General features: G+C 39.9%; 2 protein-coding genes, 1 long non-coding RNA gene and 2 other non-coding genes across 5 annotated transcripts in view; 1 reads left to right on the top strand and 4 right to left on the bottom strand.

The window, feature by feature from the left end:
* Positions 1 to 567: 567 nt before the first annotated feature.
* LOC124870940 lies at positions 568 to 8,504 on the bottom strand. Its single transcript, XR_007038907.1, has 2 exons — positions 7,293 to 8,504; positions 568 to 1,074 (listed from the first exon to the last, which is right to left on the bottom strand). It is a non-coding gene; the product is annotated as an uncharacterized LOC124870940 (long non-coding RNA).
* On the bottom strand, positions 2,735 to 2,845 carry trnal-caa. The gene is made up of 2 exons: positions 2,808 to 2,845; positions 2,735 to 2,780 (listed from the first exon to the last, which is right to left on the bottom strand). It is a non-coding gene; the product is annotated as a tRNA-Leu (tRNA).
* On the bottom strand, positions 3,256 to 3,365 carry trnal-caa. The gene is made up of 2 exons: positions 3,328 to 3,365; positions 3,256 to 3,301 (listed from the first exon to the last, which is right to left on the bottom strand). It is a non-coding gene; the product is annotated as a tRNA-Leu (tRNA).
* Positions 3,318 to 15,475, top strand: dhrs12 (dehydrogenase/reductase (SDR family) member 12). The gene is made up of 11 exons (XM_047369807.1): positions 3,318 to 3,419; positions 3,498 to 3,761; positions 6,646 to 6,779; positions 7,184 to 7,266; positions 8,512 to 8,604; positions 8,692 to 8,773; positions 8,907 to 8,968; positions 9,077 to 9,181; positions 9,262 to 9,352; positions 9,580 to 9,717; positions 15,017 to 15,475. Exons 2-11 carry the CDS (start codon positions 3,706 to 3,708, stop codon positions 15,127 to 15,129), a joined length of 957 nt encoding a protein of 318 aa, XP_047225763.1. The 5' UTR covers positions 3,318 to 3,419; positions 3,498 to 3,705; the 3' UTR covers positions 15,130 to 15,475.
* A 1,658-nt stretch (positions 15,476 to 17,133) lies between these two features.
* The window catches only part of wdfy2 (WD repeat and FYVE domain containing 2), a 30,165-nt gene continuing 20,444 nt past the window's right edge, over positions 17,134 to 26,854 (bottom strand). The window contains exons 9-12 of the mRNA XM_047371657.1: positions 26,261 to 26,362; positions 21,620 to 21,750; positions 21,403 to 21,511; positions 17,134 to 19,783 (exon numbers count right to left, since the gene is read on the bottom strand). Of these exons, the coding sequence (XP_047227613.1) occupies positions 19,754 to 19,783; positions 21,403 to 21,511; positions 21,620 to 21,750; positions 26,261 to 26,362 (372 nt within the window). The 3' untranslated portion in view covers positions 17,134 to 19,753. The remainder of the gene's footprint in view (positions 19,784 to 21,402; positions 21,512 to 21,619; positions 21,751 to 26,260; positions 26,363 to 26,854) is intronic.

Raw genomic sequence — 26,854 nt, 5'->3', positions numbered from 1 at the left:
TTAAACTGAGGTTCTTTTGAAAGGTTATGAGCAGTTAATATCTTACCTACAAACATTCACTCTATAATCTGTCAGAGCTTGAGCTATTTTGCTAAAAATAATGAGCAAACATTTCTGTCTCTAGATGTGGAAAGCTGGTAGAGACGTACCCCAAATGTCATGCAGCTGTTACTGGAGTCAAAGGTTCTAAAACGGGTCGACTCAGGGGGGCTGAATGCCAGCCACACTTTTCAATTTGTTCATTGTAAAACACTTTAACAACCAACGTATCATGTTTTGGTCACTTCACAACTCAGAACATTTGGGTTGGTCCATCACATTTAATTCCATTAGAATAAATTTTAATGTGTCGTTGTGATGCCACAAAATATGAAAAGTTGTCAAGTAGGAACACAACACTGTGAAGGGAAAGGAAATGTAAAGGTAAAGTTTGCGACGGTGCTTTTTGGTTAGATTCAAATGTAATGTGTGAACAGGGACCACATCACTTTAGAGCACCACAGATAAAAAAACTTTTTCTTTAAAATAAAAAACAAGACAGCGAGACAAAATACTCCACAATGATCATGCTTTTTAAACATTTTATCTGGTTAAATGGTAATAAATATATATTATTTCATGCTTCTCTTAGCAAACATTGCAAGGCAGATGTATTTTACACTTTGCTAAAAAGCTGCGTCTGGTGCAGCAGGTGTGTGGTCCTCATGCTCCAGGTCTGTTCCCATTCTGAAGTGGATGTGGGTGCGTGTGAAACCAGCATGGAGCTCATGTTGCATGCATGCCTTTCTCTTTCTTCAGCATGCTCTTGACTTGACGTCGCCAGCGGGCCCTAATCCTCTGATCAGCATGCCAGGAGAGCACAGAGGGGCCTTACCGGACCGTAGAGGGCCGGGCCCGAGGTGGCGCCCGGCTTCAGCCACTCTGCCAGATTGTTTCTGCCACTTGTTGAGAAGCAGTGTGGTCTCAGCTTATTGTGGACTGAGAGGTGGACGAATAAGAGAGAAGACACACCCCTCCACCTGCATCTACTCCGCATCGCTCTTCTTAATACGTCTTCTTGAACTATAATTACAACTGTAGAAAATAAAAATATGAGGGAGGAGGGGATTTTTAGTTTTACTAGCAAGCTTGATTCCTTCATAATAGTAAAAATAATATCCCAAATGACATAGCCTGAGTTCCACTTTGCCTAGCATGATGTGTCAGGTTCAAGAATCCAGACAAAGCAAGGGGTGAATAGAGTGACTTGAGAGAGTAGGGGATTGAGGAGAGATCCTTGGCACACAAACAATTAGCACTCGTCCCTCATACCCTGTCGTGGCTCTAAATCCCCACATTTGTCTGGACAAATTGACCGGACCTCAGGTCTTGTTTGTCCAGCTCCACTGGTCTGCTGAAGATGGCTGGATAGTGGGTTGTACGCCCTTCAGTAAGCAAAGCTCATGGGAACAAAGCAAATACCACAGTCTGATACGGACAAGGCGCACAAGACTTCATAATACAAATTAGCATAAATTAATCCTGAGCTTCTTCAAGTGTCTTCATGTTAACTGGACACTGGCTCCACTTTAATTCAATGAAATGTACCATGTTACAGGCCTACCTCGAAGTTTGATTTGTTAAAATGATCTTAGCTATATTTTGACTTTCTTGAGACAATTTTCTCTATCTGCCATAAATCAACAGTATTCTAGTTCTTTACACCCAAACTTGCATTTAACATTTCATTTTCTGGCTTTTCAATATCTTAATCAAAGTCAACTTTATGAAACTTGCTATGACTTGTCTTTAACTTTTAATTTTAAAACTTCATGACCACTCTACTGCACTGTGTATAGAATAGGTGCTATGCCAGTTTGGTCCCATTAAATCCCATTGTTGTTGTTCACTCCAGTTAACCTAAGCTGCTGTTTATCAGGACAAATAAAATTATGATGCGATGTTGGGACATAATTGCCTATTAGGAAAACATATGTTTTGGTTAATATTTCTGTATGAAGAGGAATGCATCAGCACTACATTTTCTCTGATGTATTCTTATCTCAACACAAAATCAGAAAATGGAAAAAAATGGAAAATGATAACATTTTGTAATACAAATCAAAATGCTCCTACTACCAATATCCAGTTATCTATCTTTCTTTCTTTCTCTTTCTTTTCTTTTCCCTTTATGGGCATGCCTTTCCCTCGGTGCTTATTAAAGGTTGCCATCTAGCGGATATTTGGGGGTACCTTATTTTATGTGTTTTCATTTTAGTTTGGTGAGAGCACTTATAACCCCTACGAGTTTATAGTTGTTTTTATGTTTGTTTGTTTGTTTTGTTTTCAATCTCAGGAGTTTATTTGTTGTTTTGTGTTTGTCCTGTGCAAATTAAACCTAACTAGTGCAAGAGATATATTTCTTTCCGCTATTTATATAGATGTTTATACTGTGCAAACTATTTAATTTTATAGTATAAAGTAGTGAAATTTCACACCCACAAGGAAAACCCAACTCAAATGCCTCTCGATTCCATATTTAACTCACTTAACGACATATGGTGATTAAGATATTTTGCCTTTTTATCCTATGATTGTGCGTTTATTTGAATTAGATAGTTAAAGCGTTTATTGTGTAAATTAAACCGTCATTCTATTAAATCTTTTAACCCCTAAAATACGATTTGGTGTAATAAAAAAAGAAAAGAAACAAACGTTGACAGGAACTACAGTTTTTTCTCGATTAAAAAGTTGCTGTCAGAAGTGGGATTCGAACCCACGCCTCCATTCGGAGACCAGAAGACCCGCTTCAACAGGAAGGTTTTCACCTTGAGTCTGGCGCCTTAGACCGCTCGGCCATCCTGACAACTCCGCCTCTTTAAACGGCTGTTGAAAATCTATGTTCTTCGTTTTTGGCGGTAATGTTCCCCGATAATTTCTTCCGTACTATAGTGTCTATAAAACCGAGCCTCATGGTGCATACAAGTACACATAAGAGGAATATCAATATTAAAATAACGAAAATGATTTAATCAATCAACTTTTTTTTATAATAAAGTCACTAGGTTCATATTCAAAACTTTATAAATAACACTCTTGACCATTTTCAAGTCGTTTGGAAAAGCTGTTTTTAGGGTGAAATTAGTTATCTGTGACAGATTTCCACGAAGAGTTCCAGCAAACGTAGCCGTATCAGTTTGAGTGATAATACTGTTGTCTAGTTTTCTTCATAATAATAAAAAATATTGGTTATGTGCATCACCGTTTCAAAAGGATTGTCAGAAGTGGGATTCGAACCCACGCCTCCATTCGGAGACCAGAATTCCCGCATCACAGGAAGGTTTTTACCTTGAGTCTGGCGCCTTAGACCACTCGGCCATCCTGACAACTACGGCAACAAAGCCGAATCTCTAGCTTTAGTAACTCAACATGGGCGTCAGGTGAGCTATATTGCTTTTTTATTATAGTTCCTATTTTTTGTAATACTATTAAAGACAATCCATTTTCCCAATTTACAGGGACGTTTGGAATTAGAAAAACCGAAAGATCCACTAGGTGTGCTATAGAAACTTGTTACCAAACGTACTTCCGGTTGAAAGACACGTGACTCCCAGCAACCCACGTTCCAGTCATTCTTACGAAACAAAACAGTTAAAAACACCCTCTGTTTGATAAACCCCGTTCATTCTATAGAGTCGACACAGACCACTGCTGTCTGAGTGAAACATGTCTTTTTACAGGAATGCCGTTTGGTTTGTGAAAGGAATGCAGGAATATACGAAGTAAGTGCAGAGCTTTTTTTCATTAGCAAGTGGACATTAGTTTTGTAGTTTTCATGGTTTGCGCAACATTTACCAACCGATTCTTGTGTAATATTAACAACCTTGATACAGTAGCCAGTGTTAAACCACATGTTGCTGCTAGCGGTGATGCGTTCAGTAGTCATCCAGTTATACAAGATGTAACAGTGAAGGGGCGCGGCTGTTACGTTCAATGCAGTAATAACATGGTCAAAGGTTCACTGTTTTCTATACGTTTCTATACTTCTATGCTCAGTCAGCGAAGAGAAATTAACTGAAAAAATAGGAAAAAACATCAACATCTGATCTTATTTTACCTTTGAACTTTACCCGCACCTGCATGGATGTGGACAGGTAAAAAAAATAAACAGCAGGTGCGTTCCCGAATACATTTTGAGTTATGTTATCTATGCCAGTCATTTGCATGGGCCAGCTTTACGAACACAGGTTAAAAATAGTTGAGTGGACGTATGTACAGGTCCTTCTCAAAATATTAGCATATTGTGATAAAGTTCATTATTTTCCATAATGTCATGATGAAAATTAAACATTCATATATTTTAGATTCATTGCACACTAACTGAAATATTTCAGATCTTTTATTGTCTTAATATGGATGATTTTGGCATACAGCTCATGAAAACCCAAAATTCCTATCTCACAAAATTAGCATATCATTAAAAGGGTCTCTAAACGAGCTATGAACCTAATCATCTGAATCAACGAGTTAACTCTAAACACCTGCAAAAGATTTCTGAGGCCTTTAAAACTCCCAGCCTGGTTCATCACTCAAAACCCCAATCATGGGTAAGACTGCCGACCTGACTGCTGTCCAGAAGGCCACTATTGACACCCTCAAGCAAGAGGGTAAGACACAGAAAGACATTTCTGAACAAATAGGCTGTTCCCAGAGTGCTGTATCAAGGCACCTCAGTGGGAAGTCTGTGGGAAGAAAAAAGTGTGGCAGAAAACGCTGCACAACGAGAAGAGGTGACCGGACCCTGAGGAAGATTGTGGAGAAGGGCCGATTCCAGACCTTGGGGGACCTGCGGAAGCAGTGGACTGAGTCTGGAGTAGAAACATCCAGAGCCACCGTGCACAGGCGTGTGCAGGAAATGGTCTACAGGTGTCGCATTCCCCAGGTCAAGCCACTTTTGAACCAGAAACAGCGGCAGAAGCGCCTGACCTGGGCTACAGAGAAGCAGCACTGGACTGTTGCTCAGTGGTCCAAAGTACTTTTTTCGGATGAAAGCAAATTCTGCATGTCATTCGGAAATCAAGGTGCCAGAGTCTGGAGGAAGACTGGGGAGAAGGAAATGCCAAAATGCCAGAAGTCCAGTGTCAAGTACCCACAGTCAGTGATGGTCTGGGGTGCCGTGTCAGCTGCTGGTGTTGGTCCACTGTGTTTTATCAAGGGCAGGGTCAATGCAGCTAGCTATCAGGAGATTTTGGAGCACTTCATGCTTCCATCTGCTGAAAAGCTTTATGGAGATGAAGATTTAATTTTTCAGCAAGACCTGGCACCTGCTCACAGTGCCAAAACCACTGGTAAATGGTTTACTGACCATGGTATCACTGTGCTCAATTGGCCTGCCAACTCTCCTGACCTGAACCCCATAGAGAATCTGTGGGATATTGTGAAGAGAACGTTGAGAGACTCAAGACCCAACACTCTGGATGAGCTAAAGGCCGCTATCGAAGCATCCTGGGCCTCCATAAGACCTCAGCAGTGCCACAGGCTGATTGCCTCCATGCCACGCCGCATTGAAGCAGTCATTTCTGCCAAAGGATTCCCGACCAAGTATTGAGTGCATAACTGTAGATGATTATTTGAAGGTTGGCGTTTTTTGTATTAAAAACACTTTTCTTTTATTGGTCGGATGAAATATGCTAATTTTGTGAGATAGGATTTTTGGGTTTTCATGAGCTGTATGCCAAAATCATCTGTATTAAGACAATAAAAGACCTGAAATATTTCAGTTAGTGTGAAATGAATCTAAAATATATGAATGTTAAATTTTCATCATGACATTATGGAAAATAATGAACTTTATCACAATATGCTAATATTTTGAGAAGGACCTGTATGTTTGCAAAACCTATAAAAGACCTGTTTCATCTAAAAGAGCCATAAAATATAACTCAAAGTTAATACCAAGATCATGTGTGAAGGTTAAGAATTCAGATACGGCTTGACATCCTGGTGCGTTTTATGTCCCTCACTTTATATTGAAACCTTGTGGATTCAAAATCCCAAAAAAGGGCTTGATTTATTTTATTTTTTTTTTTTCCTTACATTTTTTATTTTGTTGTGATATGTTCAACAAATTGTGTACCTGTAAATAGACTGTTTTGGACCCATCCTATTAAACCATTGTGTATTGTTTATTAATCTTTGTAGCTAAATATATTCATGAGTTAAATAAGTTAAATGAGTTAAATGTAATATATTTAAATTTTATATTTTTTTTCTGGAAACTTTGGATTCCATTGATTTTATTTTTTTTTGTCCCTGATGCAATCAAGATAAATCTGACCCACCTTCTCCTGGTAGATATGACTAATTTAAGTTATACAACCACATTTCCCAACAATAGAATGTGAGTGGATTGTAATAAACTACATGAAATCATCAGTTGCGTCCAAAGCGTCTCCCCTATGACAAAACTGACTAGCATCCTTTAACTTTTATTGTTAGTAGCAGAAATGACACTCAGCCCAAAGATAATTAAGTTTCCTATCATATACAACACAGATAATACCCGAGATGCTCACGCACCTCTTTATGACATCTGTATATATATAGTATCTGTTGTCTTCTTTGGAAGTGAGCCTTACTGACTGGGGTGTTCTCTGATTTTAACAGGAGCGGCTATGAAGCTGCAGCGAAGCATTTTGCTCCCGCTGACCTGGATGTAAACCTCAGTGGCAGGTCCTTTATGGTCACAGGGGCCAACAGTGGGATAGGAAAAGCTACAGCGCAGGAAATTGCCAAAAGAGGTGAACATTCTAACAGATTTCAGAAATGAAAATATCCTATTGTCAGTAAATGTTCCACACAGGTTGATTCAACAACAACACCCTTCAGTGTGGAAGTAGCTACTGTAAAAAGCAGATTGATGCTCCTCTCAGAACATAAAACAATTTCAATGTTGCTATTTATAGTTCTTAAGAAGTAATCTGAATCAGCTAAAATCAGTATTAGCAGCTCAAAGCTTTACGAAAACAGGAGACTGGAAATTGGCCATAACGTTCTGATTGGTGAATCTTTTACTTACATGTATAAGTTACGACATAATATCACAACGTTTTAATTAAATAAGTACATTTCATGTAAAACTCTGTGCTATAATCGAGGTCTTGACCGACTAACTCAGTGATGAGGATTTGAATTGATCCTGCAGGAGGAACTGTTCACATGATTTGTCGAAACAAGGGACGAGCAGAAACAGCCAAAGACGAGATTGTGGCACAGAGTAAAAATGAGGTAAGTTTTCTGTGTGTTTTTCTTACCTCTAAACAACAAACACCACTAAAGCTTTGTAGCCTGGCATCATCAGAAATATGCTCAGATTCAGTCTACAAGTTTCTGTTAACTTGTAACTTCAAAATGTGTCCCACCAGAGTACCTCTGGACCCAACTATGTGGGCCTATATGCATTCAGTTCAATTTAACCAAGAACTGCTCTTTGGATCTATAAAACCTGTTGCATGATAGTAAAAAGGTTGTCGCTGGTAACCCAGATGAAGCCAGGGTGGAATGTGTATGAGCAGAAAATCATCTATTTGTACCTTGCAAAGGTCCTCGTACGCTTTGAACCTTTCCACATATTGTTGTGTTACAAAAAGTCACAAAGGTTAATCTGGATCATTTTATCTGGATTTATTGGGACATACCAAGACAAAGTAGTGCATAATTCTGCAGTGGGTGGAAAAGGATGTACGGTTTTCCACATTTCTACAAATAAAAATCTGAAAAATGTGGAAAACACTTTAGTATTTCTCTGCCAACAAACTTTAAAACTGAACATTTCAGGCTTCGTTTGAACAATTGTTTTCTTTAAGCCACTCTACCATAAACCGCTGGTGTGTGGCGTGCGCGACTAATATTTCACCTGTGAGCAGATTCTTCCACCTGAGCTGTGGAATGGATCTCTGCAGCTCCTCCAGAGGTACCACAGGCCTCTTGGCTGCTTCTCTTCTGAATGCTCTCCTTACCTGTCCTGGTGTTAGGTGGGATATTGTTATATAAACCTCTGTACAGCTTTCTCTCTGACCTGTCTGCTGTGTTCCTTGGTTTACGATGCTGTTTGTTCATTAGTGTTCTCCAACGAGCCTCTCAGGCCTTTACAGAACAGCTGCATACATACTTAGATTAAATTACACACAAGTGGACTCTTAATTACTATTTGGGCGATTTCTAATAGCAGTTGGTTGCAATGGATTTTATTTAAGGGTACCAGAGTAAAGGGGTCTGAATACACATCCGTGCCACACTCAGATTTTTATTTGTAAAACATTTTAAAAGCCACCAATCATTTTGCTACATTGGAGTTTGTGGTTGTAATGTGACAAAATGCAAAAAAACCAGAAACATTTCTGAACATTTTTGCATGGCGATAACTTTGTAATCGGAGTCCACTGTGACTGGAAATGGTTTACTAATTAATTTATGACCCCTAAAGAATGTAATTGTTTGAAAAAGAACAATGTTTTGCCCTTCTCTTCAAAGAATGTTCACGTCCACATTGTGGACATGTCAAGTGTGCGGCAGGTGTGGGAGTTTGCACAGAACTTCTCTCAAAACAACAAGCTGCACGTGCTGGTAGGTGTTTGCAGATATGTGACGTTCTCCTCCCCGAATCTTTACCACAATTTTATTGTCACTTTATTCTTGTGCACTTTGTCTTAGATCAACAATGCAGGCTGCATGGTCAACCAGAGGGAGTTAACAGAGGAGGGTCTGGAGAAGAACTTTGCCACAAACACGCTTGGTAAGTAACCGAAGGGCTACTTCACTCAGACAAATGTACTTCAACATTAAGTTATTATAAATGTTCAAAAAAAGATAATCTCCTATAAGAATATATTAAAAGCACCCTTAACCCTCCTTCTCTTTATTCTCAGGTACCTATATCCTCACCACTGCACTGATACCTGCTATGAAGAAAGTGGAAGACCCGAGAGTGGTTGGTTCAGTTTCAATGAGACAAACCTGTGATGCACCAACTAATTCGGCCAGATCAGAATGAGCAGAATTTTATAAAATCATCAAATGCCGCTGTTGTTCTCCTCAGATCACTGTGTCGTCAGGCGGTATGCTCACCCAGAAACTCAACGTGGACGACCTCCAGTCGGAGAAGGGCACCTTTGATGGCACCATGACTTACGCTCAGAACAAGGTGAAACACGCACTGCCTTACAGCAGTTGTACACACCCGCTAACCTCGCTCATAAACTAGTGTTTCTTCCCTTGTTTCAGAGACAACAGGTGATCCTCACAGAGAGGTGGGCTTCTCAGCACAAAGAGATCCACTTCTCCTCCATGCACCCCGGCTGGGCCGACACACCGGGTAAACGCATCAAAAACAACAGTAGAGATTTCTTATCGGGGGGCCACAAAGCTCGCATATGACATTTAGACTGCTTGGTTTCTCACAGTTTTTGCAATATTAAAAACCTTGAGGTGTTAAGCCAAGAATTAGGCTGTACAGATGCATTCTTGTTAATCAGCAAGAAAAATACAAGATTCCACTGTCTGCTTATGACTGAGGTTTTGGTTTGGTGTTTCCTTGTGTAGCCGTACAATCATCCATGCCTTCATTCCATGCCAAGATGCAGTCCAAGCTGAGGACGGAGGCCATGGGGGCAGACACAGTGGTGTGGCTCGCTGTATCTGCAGCCGCCATTAAGCAACCAAGTGGGCTGTTCTTTCAAGGTGAGAAACCCCTTAACTCAGCAAATCAGTGGTGGTTGTTGCATGAATGCTGACCTGTGTGAGCTCCAGTCTAACTGTTCTAGAAATGATCTGATGCAGTTCACGCTCAGTGAAAATACAGAGAAACAACCCTTTAGTTTTGCACTTTGTAAGACTCTAATCCCAGCTTTAGCAGCATTAGTCAGAGGCAGTGTAGAGACATGTTTTTTGTTTATTTTATATATATATAATGCTTATACTGTGTTCAACACTACCTTGTGGAGTTTTCTAAATTCTACTGGACTTTAACTGGAACCACATGCTTTGGTCGGAGGAGTTTGATATTGGCCTGTTTCTCCTCTAAAGGCCCCGGTAACCTTATTAAATTTGGTGGGTTACAGAGAGCTGAAAATGGGTCAGTCTTGGGTCTTTTAGAGGTATGATGATTTAAAACATGGGGCCATATCACCACAAAAATAGTTCAGAAACAACCCTCCCCCAGGCCCATCTTCGTCCCCCGACATTAATCATATAGAAGACCTGCTGGCTAAGCTGATCAAGACGGACTGCCTAAAGAGCAATAGTTGAAGATCCGTCTCACTGTTTGCTGCAAACGTGGGTTGTACCAAGTATTTTTCAGCATGGGTGCCAGTAACAGTGCAATCTCTAAATTGACTTAAAATAAAGGTTTAGGTTGGTTTAAAATTTCAGCCTGATTATGTTGCTGCAATAAAAAACTAATGTATTTGAAGGCGTTTGTACATATTTAACCCGGGTTGCTACTCAGGTTGGAGGGCAATATATTAAATTAGCATTCATGCATCCGACTTATTACAGATGACATCCCTGCTTTACAAGTAGGCAGCACTTGGATGTGGGAGAGTAGTCTAATGTGATTCTGTACTGCTTAAGTAGTAACTTGGAAAGCATGTTTTTCAGACCTTCTAACTAAAGTGGATAAACTACTCCTTTTATTTCAAGTTTAAAGAATAAACTTAAAACCTATTTTTCTATTTAATGCTGTTCTTTTGGTTTCCTGAAGAACAAACCAATACAGGAATGTCAAAAAATTAGGATATCACAAAAAAGTTCAATATTTTTTTGTCACTCATTTCAGAAAGTGAAACTTGTGTATTATAGAATTGCTCAAGGTGGCAGCAGGTCGGTGTAGTTCTGTTACTTTTCATTCTGGTTTTGCTGTTCTGGGGACTCCTCTAGAACCTCTGGAGATCATTGTGCAAAGAGATCCTTCCTGACCACAGCCATCAGCAACAGCTCTTTGAAGAAACCTGCAAAATATGAGCTACAACATTTAATTTCCCTTTGGGATAAAGTATTTTTTAATTTAATTGATATAGTTTCATTACACAAAAAGTGAAACATTTCAAGCCTTTTATATGTTGTAGTTTTGATGATTGTGGCTTACAGATAATGAAACCCCAAAATTCAGTGTCTCAGGAAATTAGAATATGATGTAAGAGCAATAAAAAAATATACTTTAAGCAGAAATGTCAGCCTTCTGAAAAGTATGTTCATTTCTATGCACTCAATACTTTGTTGGGCCTCCTTTTTGCATGAATTACTTAATCAGCTTATGGTTCTGCTGAGATGTAATAAAAGCCCAGATTGCTTTGATGGCGGCTTTCAGGCCATCTGCATTGTTGGGTCTGGTGTCTCTCATCTTCCTCTTGACAATACTGCATAGATTCTCTATGTGGTTAAACGCAGGCAGGTTTGCGGGCCAGTCAAGCACAGTAACACCATGGTACCTGAACCAGCTTTTGGTACCTTTTGGTAGTGTGGGTAGGTGCCAAGTCCTGTTGGAAGATGAAACCAGCATCTCCATAAAGCTTGTCAGCAGAAGGAATCATAAGGTGCTCAAAATCTCCTGGTAGCTGCCCTGACTGTAGACTTCATAAAAAAAACACCAGTAGATGAGCTGGCTCATGACATGGCTGTGGATGTTTCACACTGAACTTCATGTGAGGTGGATTCCGTGCCTCTCCACTCTTCCTCCAGACTCTTGGACCTTGATTTTCAAATCAAATACAAATGTTACTTTCATCTGAAAAGAGGGCTTTGTTCCACTGAGCAACAGTCCAATTAGTTTTCTCCTTAGCCCAGGTAATACGCTTCCGATGTTTCTGGTTCAGAAGTGGTTTGACACGAGAAATGCGACATTTGTAGTCCATGTGTAGGATTCATCTGTGTGTGGTGGCTCTTGATGCCCTGACTCCAGCCTCAGTTCACTTTTTGTAAAGTTCCTCCAAATTCTTGAATAGATTTAGCTTCACAATCCTCTGAAGGTTGCAGTTATCCCTGTTGCTGGTGCACATTTTCCCACTACACTTTTTCCTTCCACTTAACTTTCTGTGATTATACTTAGATGCAACACTCTGTGAACAACCAGCTTCCTTAGCAATGACCTTTCATGGTTGTAGCGACCATCAAGTTCCATTCTTTTGGTCGCTTCTGGGTTTGGTCGGATCCAGGTTCCAACGCGCTTACAAATAATATCCAGACTGCCAAATATGTTGGGGAATGCTCCCATTTATTGAATAGCTTGTGAGGTTGGATTGTTTAATCCACTGAGCTCTAACACAAGACCACCAATAAAAGCTAGGCTTTGGCCAACAGAGCGGTAAAAACCGTAGGACCTTCCCTCACCCAAACCTTCTACCTTCTCACCTCTGCACCTATATAACTTTTAACCCACACCGCCACCAGTGGTAGAACCAAATATAGGTCAGTGTGAAAACCAGCATGAAAACATCACCCAAAACAAACCAAATAAAATAAATCAAACAATAACCCAACACCAAGAACATAAATGGCTCCTACAGTGATTAGCGCTTTCTGTAATCTATAATCCTCAAAATTACGAGAAAGAAGGCTTAAATTGTTTCATGTGTAATGAAACTATATCCTGTGAGTTTATCTTTCTGAAATGAAAGACAAAATAGATTGAACTTTTTCACCATATTCTAATTTCTTATGTACTTGTGCCTACAGATGTATGTCAACTGTAGGCAAAAGGGATCGAAAGTGAAATTACATTATCGTTCATCCATGTTGTCTCTGATTCACAACCTTTCTCTGTTTATCAGGAAAATGCCAACTCAGGCATTGATATACATATACGGTACAGACCAAAAGTTTGGACACACCTCTTTCAAAGAGTTTTCTTTATTTTCATGACTATGAATATTGTAGCTTCACACTGAAGGCATCAAAACTATGAATTAACACATGTAGAATTATATACTGAACAAAAAAGTGTGAAACAACAAAAAATATGTCTTATATTCTAGGTTCTTCAAAGTAGCCACCTTTTGCTTTGATTACTGCTCCGCACACTCTTGGCATTCTGTTGATGAGCTTCAAGAGGTAGTCACTTGAAATGGTTTTCACTTCACAGGTGTGCCCTGTCAGGTTTAATAAGTGGGATTTCAAGCCATATAAATGGGGTTGTGACCATCAGTTGTGTTGTGCAGGAGGTGGATACAGTACACAGCTGATAGTCCTACTGAATAGACTGTTAGAATTTGTATTATGGCAAGAAAAAAGCAGCTAAGTAAAGAAAAACAAGTGGCCATCATTACTTTAAGAAATGAAGGTCAGTCTGAACAATTGGGAAAACTTTGAAAGTGTCCCCAAGTGCAGTCGCATAAACCATCAAGCGCTACAAAGAAACTGGCTCACATGAGGACTGCCCCAGGAAAGGAAGACCAAGAGTCACCTCTGCTGCGGACGATAAGTTCATCAGAGTCACCAGCCTCAGAAATCGCAGGTTAACAGCAGCTCAGATTAGAGAACAGGTCAATGCCAGACAGAGTTCTAGCAGCAGACACATCTCTAGAACAACTGTTAAGAGGAGACTGTGTGAATCAGGCCTTCATGGTAAAATAGCTTCTAGGAAACCACTGCTGAGGACAGGCAACAAGCAGAAGAGACTTGTTTGGGCTAAAGAACACGAGGAATGGACATTAGACCAGTGGAAATCTGTGCTTTGGTCTGTTGAGTCCAAGTTTGAGATCTTTGGTTCCAACCACCGTGTCTTTGTGCGGCGCAGAAGAGGTGAACAGATGGACTCTACATGCCTGGTTCCCACCTGAAGCATGGAGGAGGAGGTGTGATGGTGTGGGGGTGCTTTGCTGGTGACACTGTTGGGGATTTATTCAAAATTGAAGGCATACTGAACCAGCATGGCTACCACAGCATCTTGCAGTGGCATGCTATTCCATCCGGTTTGCGTTTAGTTGGACCATCATTTATTTTTCAACAGGACAATGACCTCAAACACACCTCCAGGCTGTGTAAGGACTATTTGACCAAGAAGGAGAGTGATGGGTGCTGCGCCAGATGACCTGGCCTCCACAGTCACCGGACCTGAACCCAATCGAGATGGTTTGGGGTGAGCTGGACCGCAGAGTGAAGGCGAAAGGGCCAACAAGTGCTAAACATCTCTGGGAACTCCTTCAAGACTGTTGGAGAACCATTTCAGGTACTACCTCTTGAAGCTCATCAACAGAATACCAAGAGTGTGTGGAGCAGGAATCAAAGCAAAAGGTGAAGAACCTAGAATATAAGACATATTTTTAATTGTTTCACACTTTTTTGTTCAGGATATAATTCCACATGTGTTAATTCATTGTTTGGATGCCTTCAGTGTGAAGCTACAATATTCATAGTCATGAAAATAAAGAAAACTCTTTGAATGAGAAGGTGTGTCCAAACGTTTGGTCTGGACTGTATACTTGCTGAAAAGTTGAAGACGGCCCCAGTTTAGTTGAAGTTTCTGATCACTCCACTTTAATATTGAGCATGCTTTAAATGATGAATTTTCAGTTTTATTGCAGTAAAAACTATAACTCAAAGGAGAACAAATATCTGTAGCAGAGAAGTTTAGTGCAGGAAAAAGTTAGTATTTGAGTGGCATGAAAGAAAAAATACTAAATAATAGATCTAAACATGTATTAAACTTTAAACAATTTTATTTTTTTTCTTTCTTCTTCATGTCCTGCTCTAAAAAGGGATCAAATGCTGCTTTTTGACAGTGTTTGACCATACCTTCTGTATAATACCTTTTAAGGATAAAATAAAGGTTTCAAATAACTAACGTGTCATCATTTGGAAGCTAAAGCATTCCTCCTTTGACCTTTGCCAACCATTTTACCAGCTCTTTGTGTATTTTTATTGTTATATTCCTGGTAACAGACGTAACGTTACTGGAAACATTGACTGAATCATTGTAGTTCCTGTAATCAGCTTCCTGATGGTGGCACGTTTCTGTGGCTTTACGTCTCTTCTTCTCTTTCAGATCGCAAACCGGTGGCGACCCACCTGCCCCTGGCTTCCTCCCGCTCCTCTCCGCAGGAGGAGGAGAAACTTTTGGCGGTCCTGGAGGAGTTCGCCCAGAGTTTCAAACCTTGATGTCTGGAAACTCTCTTTTTAAAATAAAAGCACTCCAATGACACTAAATGTTTACAAAATATAATTTTTTCCAACTAATTAAACATGTTTGACTAAAACAACAGTCAAGTTTATAAATATTGTATTAAAAAAATGACCCTTTTTATAGTTTTCAAAGGCATTTCCTGTACAAGATGTAAAAAGAGGTTTTAAATCATCAGATATGGTTGAAATGCTGTTACACATCGACTTAATCAAGCTAAGGAAAGTTATATTCTCTGTGTTGTGTATACACACACAATGATCATATGTTTAATAATTTATGTAAAATGTATTACTTGATTTAATTAAATTGACCTATTTTCTATCTGTTTCTACATTTTTACCAGTAGTTTAATGTGGCCCACTTGAAACTTTTATTTTTGTCTCATCTGTTACTGGCAGCCAAATTGGGCATAATGACAAGTTTTGCAATAATGTTATAAATGAAGGAGTCACAGTAACAAACTGGTATTGAGACTGACCATTTTTGTTACATCAGACGTTTATGTAAAGACATCTAAAATCTGATTAACAGTCAAGAGTATTTCACAAGGGAACTGTTGAATAAATACAGGGCACCACACAGTCTTGCTTTTATTATCTACTAAGCCTAGAGAAGTCTGGAAAAATGTTTGTTTCCAGACTTTGATCTAAAATCTACATAACAGAAAATAAAATGCTTTTCACTTAATTTATAATTAACAAGCATATTTGATTTGCCACCTCACCAGTTTAAGAAAAAAAGTATTCCTAATACACAAATGTTATGTTGTGGCCTACATAATCATTTGGACGACCGCAGACTTGACTGTTGTCCAGCAGACAGTCAATGATCGTCTCCACAAAAATGGGAAACCACAAAAGATTATTGCTGAAAGAGCTGGCTGTTCATAGTGCTTTATCCATACATATTAATGGAACGTTGAGTGGAAGGAAAAAGTGTGGTAGAAAAAGGTGCTAAAGCAACAGGAATAGCTGCAGCTGTAAGACGATTGTGAAGCAAAGCCCATTTAGAAGTTTGGGCAATTTACAAGGAGCGGAGGCTGGAATCAGTAGTCCCTCTGAGATTATCCTTTGGTTTCGTGAGCTTTACGCCTAGCAATCAACTATACTGTAGGGCCCAGGCGATACAGTATATGGAGGTGGGGGGGGGGAATCTATAAGGTCTAAGAAATATTTTGTTAGCAGAATCTGAAGCAGATTTTCCAATGCAGAAGATGATGTTCAACGGCTGTGCTTGTATTTAAAGCCCTGAAGGGATTTGAAAAGGCTGCATGAGGATTGAGACATAAAACTCAGTCTTACAGGTGGTATAGATGAGTGCTGTGAATTGTAAAGCACGCCCCTTTGGATCTGTACACACAGTACATGCTGTCTAAGCACACAGAAATCGACTTGTATGATGTGAGGGAACAAAGTGATCTGTAATCAGGGTGCATGGTTGGTTGCTTTCTTACTGCGGAATCATCTGAAAGAGGCTGAGAGCCGCTACATTCACACATACCAGGACTTGGGCTGTAGCTGTTGTATTCCTGAACCAGAGACAACATCATAAGCATCTTACCTGGGCTAAGGAGAAAAAGGAAAGGACTGTTGCTCAGTGGTTCCAAAAGCTTTTTTCCTAGATTACGGGAAATGTAGTATTTTATTCAAAACTCAATGTCGAGAGGTACAGAATCAACGTTGCTTGAAGTCCAGTGTGAAATTCCACAGTCAGTGATGATTTGGGGAGTCATGTCATCTGCTGGTGTTGGTCCACTGGGTTTTATCAAGTCCAAAGTCAGAGCAGCATCTAACTCTGTTTCCCCCTGCTGGCAAGTTTTATGGCGATGCTGAACCAAAAGCTGGTTCAATGTTTTCTCAGTTTGTCAGAACAGCACAGAATCATGAGAATAAGAAACAAGATTAAACCCGATCAAAACTCTTTGGAAGAGACGAGAGCTGTAAGGAGGAGCTGCCAAATGCATGACTCAGATCACAGAGGAGGGTAAATCGTTTGTGTTTTAATCGATCATCTATACAGACGTTACATTCATGAAAACTCTGAAATACAACAATGGTTTTTTTTCCCTTTTCCTGCAACAAGAAGTAAAAGAGCCGGCCTTAAATAGACTTTATCCGCTACAGATTTTAAAAGCAATAAACCATGAAGAAGTGTTTATCTATCTTGGTTTCTCCTGTGTGGTTAAGTTTGCAAACCACAGATCCATTCCATTAACTGCAGTATATTTTACACCAATTTATATAATTAATAATCATGCTTTGTTTAATCTAGTTTGCACAGCTTGAAGGTGCGTTTTAGCTCACAGGAAGTGGTTGGGAAAAGGAACTAAAACATCAGAAGAAGACTGCTCTATATAGTTATGGTTAAGTGACCATACAACCTTGTTTTCAACTCCATAATCATTCATCTTTGGAAGATGCTCAAATGGATTTGAGCTGAGCTTTAAACACTATTAAAGCCAACGCAAACATTTTGGAGGAATAGAGGCCATTGTTTCCCCCGCAAATCAGTGATTTTCTGCCTCGTGATTCCAGTGCATCAACAACTTTTAAAAGAAACAACAATTTCAATTGTTTTTAGCAATGTTTTATGCTCTGGTAGATGTCTGAAATGCCACAGCATTTAGCTGTGTTGATATGTGCTTTAGTGTAAGTTTTATGTGTGAAACAAACGTTTAAAATAAGCAACTTCTTGAAACTGCCGACAGGATGTACAGAACGTAGACAATGGTATTACTCTGAAGATCAGTAAGCAGCCTGCATGGTTGTAATCACTGTTTACTCAACATGGCACATTATGAGCCTCATCAGCGTCCTCTGTCAAAAGCTCGACATGAGCTGAAAGCTTAAACCGGCTTTAATCCAGAACTAAACAGATTCTGTAAAGCTACTTGTAAAATACAAACAAATGAGAGCTTTATTCTGGGAGCTGCACTTTAAGATTGAATTTTAACATCAAAGGAAAGCTGAAGCTGTGTGTGTGGAAGTTTGATATGTTTAAGATGATTGATCATGTTAAATATGTTGCACTGATTTTGGATGTTGGAGGGGATTTACTAATTTTATTACAGAATTACTCAAACAGAACTGAAATACTGGCCTTATGATGAGCAGCCATGTGACAAAATGTGATAAAAATAAATAAACTAAGGAAGCTACCCACAGTGCATCAGGTCATCTGGCCGATGATCCAAAACATGATTTTGCTTCCAAAAAAACAAAACACTGCCTGCTTGAAGAATAATGAGGCTAATAATTTATTTTATTTTGTGAGGACTGAAGATTTATAATACATTAACTGGTGTTGCTGGTTGACTATTTACATGGTGGCTGTTTTTAATGTGGTGAAAATGGCTCACCGCCCAGAGTGGCATAGCGTGGGGACGGCACAAGCATTCAGAAAAAATTTTTAAAGTTGTGTCCAGTCAATGGGAAACGCTGTCCCCTATGTTATGAACAGTGTAAGTGCTGTAAGAAAACCATTTCAATGACGCTGATGTGAATATTAGATTCATAAAACTAAAGGGCTTTTTGTTTTTTGTTTTTTTAAGAAATCTGGACTGCATTTTATCATCACTAGCTCTAAAATACTCCAATTAAACATATATTGGATCATTCTGTCAATTAATGTTAACAAGTGACCAAAATATTCTTTATTCACAGAGTTTGGTTAGGTTAAAGCAACCGGTAACCACACCTCATTAGAACTAGTCTGACTCTTGCTTTTGTCACTGTTTTAAATATTCATGTTTGGCTATGTTGTTGGAAATCAATTATCTGTGACATAAAACTAAAAATGTTACAGGGAATGTTTATCATTTACCCTCAAAGGGTAAAAGTTGTAAAAAACTACTTGGTTGAAAACCTTAGGATGCTCCATTTAGAGCAGACAATGAATATGAATCATCAGGCAACTGTTTATGGGCTCCATGAATACAATATTAAACAATAATGCTAAACCTTGACTGCTCAAGATTTGATTTTACATCCGGGCACAGTGAGACAATTGTACATGTTAAAAAGAAATGATGTAAAACAATAAAACATTTAAATATTTAGCCTCTAGAGAGCGACATAGTATTTGAGGCCTGAAGTCCTGCTGATGTTCACTGGTTTAGACAATGATCAAAAACTTCTCAATGTGAAAAATGTGCAGCTCCCTAAGACTATGTCGATGGGTTAGAGTTCAGTGAGCTTCGTCATACACAAAACAAATCTGAAGTTTAGTTACTCCACTTTTCAATGGAAGGGAATTTATGAAAAGTATGCAAGACATAAAATTTCTAACAAAGTCCCAAATGTTACAAAGGCCCCAAAAGTATCCCAGAGTACATAGCAATCTCCAAGCATCAGTACTCCTGACAACAAGCAAACACCAACCAGTCTGTAACCTTGTGTTGAGCAAGACCTGCTCTGTTCTCAGGCTTCCCTCAGGCCTGTAGCGTAGTCACTGTGAATGTGCAACAAGCACGGCTCTGTAGTTAAATAACTGTTAAATATTATCCAGGTGACAAGGACACTGTTCCCTCTTTCTCATCAAAGTGCGACTTCTGTTAGGACACCTTCACAGTTTGCAGAAATGTGGCTTGTCCACAAAAAGTCATGACACCACCGGAGTCATGTCCCATATCTGCAGAAAAACACAAGAAATACCTCTGTTTAAGTAAACGCAACCATCATAAACAACTGAGTTAGAGGCTCAGAAGAAACCAGAGAAAAATATGGTTTACTGTGCGCCTTTATATGTTAGCGATACAGTATATTGAGGACACCTATAGCTCCAGATCACAAACACCCTTCTGACCGACAGGATTTCTAGAGGTCCTGGGAGAAACGTATGACTCTTCAGCTATAAAATGGTCTCCAGTGGTTTCACAGCTTATCACGCTAATTTTGTCTGCCTGAACAGAAAGACTGATGTTTACCCCAGAATCAGGTGTGAACACTTCCTATAGTTGAGCTTTAACACAATTACTGAAAATCTGGAGGACAACATACTCAGCATTGGCATGGATGTCCTTTATTTGGAGTTTTTACTGACTTATTTTAACTGTTATTTTTCCATTGTGGGCCGATAATAAAATAACTCGAAGAAAGAAGAGAACAAACAAGAATTAGGCACAAAAGCTTGGATTCACTGTGAATTTTCTCTAATCCAGCTCAAAAAGATGCATACAAGCTAATACATATACATACGCCCCAGTAATTTTTGCAAGTCACATCTCAAGCCTAGTATTTTTGTAGGGAATCAACAAGCTTCTGGCATAACTCTGGGTGGATATCAGACCACTCTTCTAAACAGAATTGGGGATTTCCTCTAACATTGGTTGGTTTCCTGGCAAGAACCTACTGTAGCATTTAAGCATTGTTCACAATTTTCAACAGGAGGCTTACTGTAAGCCTAAAAAACACTGAGTGTTTGGGATTACTGTCATGTTGGAACACCTTGCTGTGTTTGAGTTTTAGCCACCAGAAACCCGGTTGGAATGTTCAAGAACAACCCAAGAATCACCAAGGCTAAAGATTACCATAAAGTGGGAGATGTTGGGACACCAGTGTCACTGTCCGCAGCAAAGCCAGTTTATCACTATTAACTGAGAACTGACCGAAAAAGAAGTGCTTGTTCCAAAATCAACACCTGCAAGTTTGACTGAAATTTCCAGCTACTCTAATGGCTTCTACAGAAAGGTTTTGTGGTCAGAGAGAGATCGAGCAATTTGGCCACAATAACAAGAAGTTTGCTTAAAGCATGAAGGACAAGGTTTTCCAGGCTAACAGAACTGTACCCACTGCCAAGCATGGTGGTGGCAGCATCCTGCTGTGGGGCTCTTTTTTTGTCAGTGGCACAAATTGGACGGGATATTGAAAGAGGACCACCTCCAAATTCTTTGGCTTCTTTTCAAATCAGGAGTTAGACGGTTGACACTTGGACACAGGCGGTTGTTCCAACAGGACAACGAATGCAATCAACACTGGTTTTAAATTGGATGAAGCACAATCCTACTGAAAATTTGCGGACCATTGTCCTTCCCAGGAAAGCTACCAGTTTAAAACAGTTTAAACAAACTCCACCGATTATGTTAGAAAGAGTGACTACATTTTTTTTCCCCCTCAGCTTTACTTTTATTTTGTCTTTGTTTTGGAGCAACCTATATGCTTCGTTCAGTTTTTCTAGGATGGACTTAGCATCTGTCACCTCCTTGTGTCAAGACCAATGAAAAACAGCAAAAAACTCATCCCCCTGCAGACCTTGATGACCTTGTCGGGGCCAGAGGTGAGCAGGTTTCCTGTGGTGGGCTCGTAGTGCATGTAAACAATGTTGTGCTTGCTGTCGTGGAAGGTGGCTGTGGGCGCTCGGCTGAAACACACAGGGAGAAGAAGCCGTGGAGTTAGTGTGAGAGCGCAGAGGAAGCTGTAAGCACAAAGGGACAGTATACAGCACCAACAGAGGCTGATTGTGACTCACTCCTCATCAGTGATGGACTCATGGCAGCTGTCACACACGCGCACCTCAAACTCGAAGCCCATGAGGGGGATGGTGGAGCGCTTGGACGAACATTTGCCGCAGACAGCCTGGCCACACTTCCTGCAGTGGTGCTGAGGAAAACAAGAGGAATTACATATGTGAGACTTGATATGAAAACTCTAATTTCTCATTAGTGAAGAAAAGTATAAAACAAAAATGAGTACTTTGGAGGCTACAAGTAAATATAGTGTCAGTTTGGACCTTCGGAGTAAAATCTCAAATAAATCCATTTCAAGACAGCAAAATTAAAGGTTAAGTAATTTCTTACTGGCTTTTTGAATTCTTCAAAATGAAGAATTTAATCAACTAATGTATAAGATAATCATTGCTGTGTTACCTTTTTTTCTGAGCTGAATGTTTTGTAACAGTAAATCCATTTGTCTCTTACATGTGCAAAGTGTTTTGACTTCTGTCAGACTGATAAGGAGCATATATCTGCCTCAGGGAAATAAGACGTTGGTCTGTTACAACACGTACCCCACTGATAAAGTAAAACAGGGAATATCCAAGTCCTTCATTAAACAGAACACTAACCGGATGGAGCCTATCCTGGGGCCGCATGCCTGGACCAGCAGAGCAGGTGTTCATAAAAAATGCAAAATTTATGGAAATTGATTCAGATACTGAAAACGCTGGAGGAGGTGAGGGTGTAGACTGCAGGAGAAATGCAATGTTTGGTGATTAACCTTTTATACAACACAGTGTTTGTCAAAAGTGTAAATGCCCCTGTTAAGGTTTTTGTGATTTAACAAATCATGATAACTTATTTGAAACGTTTTTTCAGAATCAGAATCAGCTTTATTGCCAAGTTCGTACATACAACAAACAAGGAATTTGACTCCAATACACTTTGCTCTCTGGCTTTTGTTTTTGCATTACAGAATATACATATATACAAGAGATAAATATACATATATATAAATAAATAAAATATATAAATAAAAAGGTGCATTTGCAACATATTTATGCTGTTGTTTTGTACTCTATTAAATGTTCATAAGAGAAACAGCCTGGGGGAAGAAATTGTTTGTGTGGCGGCTGGTTTTAGTGAACAGTGCTCTGTAGCGGCGGCCTGAAGGTAAAGCTCTGAACAGTTTATGTGCAGGGTGTGTGGGGTCTGCAGAGATTTTAGCAGCTCTTTTCCTGACCCTAGACCTGTATAAGTCCTGGATGGAGGGAAGGTCAGCCCTGATTATTCTCTCTGCAGTCCTGATTATTCGTTGCAGTCTGGACCTGTCCTGTTTTGTGGATGATCCAAACCACACTGAGATGGATGAAGACAGGACAGACTGAATGATGGCAGTGTAGAAGATGACCAGCAGCTCCTGTGGAAGGTTGAACTTCTTGAGTTGCCTCAGGAAGTACAGTCTCTGCTGGGCCTTCTTCTGAACAGTGTCTATGTGTGAAGACCATCTCAGGTCCTCAGAGATGGTGGTTCCTAAGAACCTGAAGTGGTCCACGGCCGATACAGTGTTGTTGAGGATGGTGAGGGGGGTGTATGGGGGTGGTGTTCTCAGAAAGTCCACCACCATTTCCACAGTCTGGAGTGGGTTGCGTTCAAGATAGTTCTGACTGCACCAGTGTACCAGCCGATCCACCTGCTGTCTGTATGCAGACTCATCACCGTCCTGGATCAGTCCAGTGACAGTGGTGTCATCTGCAAACTTCAGGAGTTTCACGGACGAGTCCGATGAGGTGCAGTCATTTGTGTACAGAGAGAAGAGGAGTGGGGATAGAACACAACCCTGGGGGGCACCAGTACTTATTGATCTGGATCGGGAGAAGATGCTCCCCAGTCTCACCTGCTGCTGTCGGTCCGTCAGGAAGCTGTTGATCCACTGAGAGGTGGAGGCTGGGATGGTGAGCTGGGTGAGCTTCTGGTGGAGGATGTCTGGTATGATGGTGTTGAAGGCCGAGCTGAAGTCTACAAACAGGATCCTGGCGTATGTCCCTGGACAGTCGAGGTGTTGCAGGATGAAGTGTAGACCTAAGTTGACAGCATCATCTGCCGACCTGTTTGCTCGGTAAGCAAATTGCAGGGGGTCCAGCAGGGGCCTGTGATGTCTTTCAGGTGCTTCAACACCAGCCGCTCAAAGGATTTCATGACCACAGACGTCAGGGCTACAGGCCTGTAGTCATTTAATCCTACGATGGTGGGTTTCTTGGGCACTGGGATGATGGTGGATCGTTTGAGGCAGGAGGGGACCTCACATTTCTCCAGTGACTTGTTGAAGATCCTCGTGAAGATCGGAGTGAGTTGATTTGCACAGGCTTTCAGACATGATGGGGAGACGTTATCAGGTCCTCCAGCTTTCTTTGTTTTCATGCGCTGAAAGAGCCTATTTTACATCTTCCTCTGAGATCTTTACTGCAGGCAGAGGATCTGAAGGTAGGGGGTTGGTTGCTTTGTGGGAAGAACTTGTTCCCGAATGGGATGTGGAGGAGATGATTTGAGGCATGAACGGTTTCCTGTCATTTCAACTTTTATTGTCCCATATGTTCTTTCCCATTCAGATGAAAAACTAATCTGATGGAGGGGAAAGTGTAAAAAAGAAAAATGCTGCAGCAACCTGGTTTTATAGGTGAGCATATCCTTAAAACATATTTTAATTACTTTCAAAATTTTTTCTTCTTCAGTTAAAATATAACAGCATCCCATATCTTGACTTAAAATATTTGCCAACTATGCCGTGCAGAAGTTCTCTGAGTCGGTCGGATTTTGAGGACATTAGATTTTAAGTCAGACTGAATTCTGGACTCTGCAATGCCATTCAAAAACCCTTTCCTCCTATGAAGCCAATGCTTTGGAGATTTGGGTGGATGCTTGTACTCCTGTAACACTGAAAAAAAAAAAAAAAAACCTTCATCTTCAGCTTTTGAGCAGACGCCTAAAGGTTTTGGTTCAACACTCACTGGCATTTAAAACAGTTCAGAATTTTATCCACCATGACCAAAACCCCTTCAGTTCACCTCTTCACAAAAATGATCATGGAGACACATGACTCATCACATGTGACTCCTTTGTACGCGCATAGAAGGAAGAAAACCTTAAACATGAAAAAAATATATATATTTTCTTTCTTGTTGTATTTGTGCCAAATATACTTTTTGGAGTAGTGGGCCACAATTCAAAGTTTGGTTTCATCAGATGACAACACTTTCTCCTTCAAAGTTTTGGGATATATTTTTTAAATGCACAATGTGCATAATTATTAGGCATTTTGAGCGCAACTTCATTTTTTTGCATACCTAGTTGAGTTGGATTTAAGCAAATCATGTGTATTTGTGTGAGGAATGAAGGTGTGGCCCAAAGGAGATTGACACCATACATCAAGGTGTGCATAAAAACAACGCAGTTCCTAAACAAAGGAGATTTCAATGACTTTAGAAAGAGTCTTCTAAAGGGATGCAGCACTCTTAAATTTGTCTAAAAAATGAGTGTGATCACAGAACCATCAAAGGCTTTGTTAGAAATAGTTAACAAGTTCGGAAGAAACAAGTTTAGGATTTAAAAAAGATCCAAACTACCTGCCAAAGATTCAAGAAGAATCAAATGTGAATCTACCTTGAACCCATTCTGTCATATTCCAGAATTGAACTTACCTGGAGCAAGCAAAGCGGAGGAGGGGTGATGGAATGGATTTATATTATTAAAGATTAGCAAAATGGACCCTTTCAGGTTGTAGATTGACTCAAAATAAAGACCTTTTCTTCCAACAATAGTACAGGAAAAGGTCTGGATTTTTCACGATGACCATGATTTATTGCAGGACAATGCTTTGTTGTTGCATACATCAAAGTACTCAGCTGTGTGGCCAGCCTGTAAAGGCCTTAAAGATAAAAGAATGATGACACTGCCTTCTTTCTAACCTGACCTAAACCTTATTGAGAACTTGTGGGCTCTTCTCAAACAGGAGATTTAGGGTAAAGGACCCATCCACCTCTCTGTCTGGGAGGCTGTGGTTGCTGCTGCACAAAAAGCTGATCATTAACAGATCGGGAAACAGACACACTGAATAGAAGGTTTGTAGATTTAGTTGCACAATAATTATGCAGACTAATATTTTCCCAACAGTTGTCCACATAGATATCCTCCTAAGATAGTGAAAAGCTTAGCTCTTTATTCTTAAATAAAGAGCTAACAGGTATACTTAAACTTTCAACCTGTTTTCTAGCTGAAGTGCAACCAACCGATGCTATTTCTACAAACACTATCATCATTTTGTTTTTAGTTCTTTCAACATCATTCAGCAGCACTTGGAAAAACTTTCTGTTACTCTATCGAACTCTGAACACTACAAAAACGCACACTTCGAAGGAGTAACCACAACATTAAGCTGTTTCTGAGAATGCGGCAATAAAAGAGCCACAAGATGTTTGCCCCCCATTAGCATTGGCAAAATGAAAGGTTGTAAGAATGTTCTGCTAGAATAATGGCAGGTATACGTCCAGGCACAGCACAACTACCCAAGCAGAAAAAGCTGGAATCAAATCTCCGTTGGAGTTTTTCTGCCTGCTGATGCACAATAATCAAAGGCTTGAAAAGGGAGCTTCAGTTAAGAGAGCAAGTGTGGAACGTACCTGTCGCAGGCCGATCTTCTTACTGTCCCACATCTGTTTGAAGTTCCAGAAGAAAGGCTGCTCACACTTCTGACAGGAGTCACTGTCCAGCCATTCTGGAGTCTGTACACATGCAAAAATGCTAATTTATATTATATAATGTTCTACTTTACTTTAACCATTTTATTAAGTTTGTTCTTTTTCTAATTTTATCCTACTTGAAGAAAAAACAGAATGAGGCATCAGCCAGAGCTTCATTCTTACATTCCTCAAGAAGAGTTCATTTCAGTTTTACTGAAAACAGGTCATTCAGAATACCAATAATAAACTGATGTACAATAATATTACATAAATAGAACACATGCAGCTTAATTTAGCAGGACTGTAAAATAAATGTATTAAATCGCAATTGTTGCTGCAATATTAGTGTGAAAAATAATTGCTTGGATGCAATATTTGATAGGATATTACATTTCAAGCATTGGGTATTTATGCTCTGAAAATGTGTTATATATTTCTCCATTTAGAAGGACTCTACCTGCCTTTAATGCCCACACTCCATTTATATATGCAGTGGATATGATGCTCAAGCTCATGGAGAGTGGTGGAGTATTG

The sequence above is a fragment of the Girardinichthys multiradiatus genome, chromosome 7, assembly GCF_021462225.1.
Source record: "Girardinichthys multiradiatus isolate DD_20200921_A chromosome 7, DD_fGirMul_XY1, whole genome shotgun sequence".
NCBI classification, from domain to species: domain Eukaryota; kingdom Metazoa; phylum Chordata; class Actinopteri; order Cyprinodontiformes; family Goodeidae; genus Girardinichthys; species Girardinichthys multiradiatus.
The sequence above is the reverse complement of the archived record's forward strand: the minus strand, read 5'-3'. Positions and strand labels throughout refer to the sequence as shown.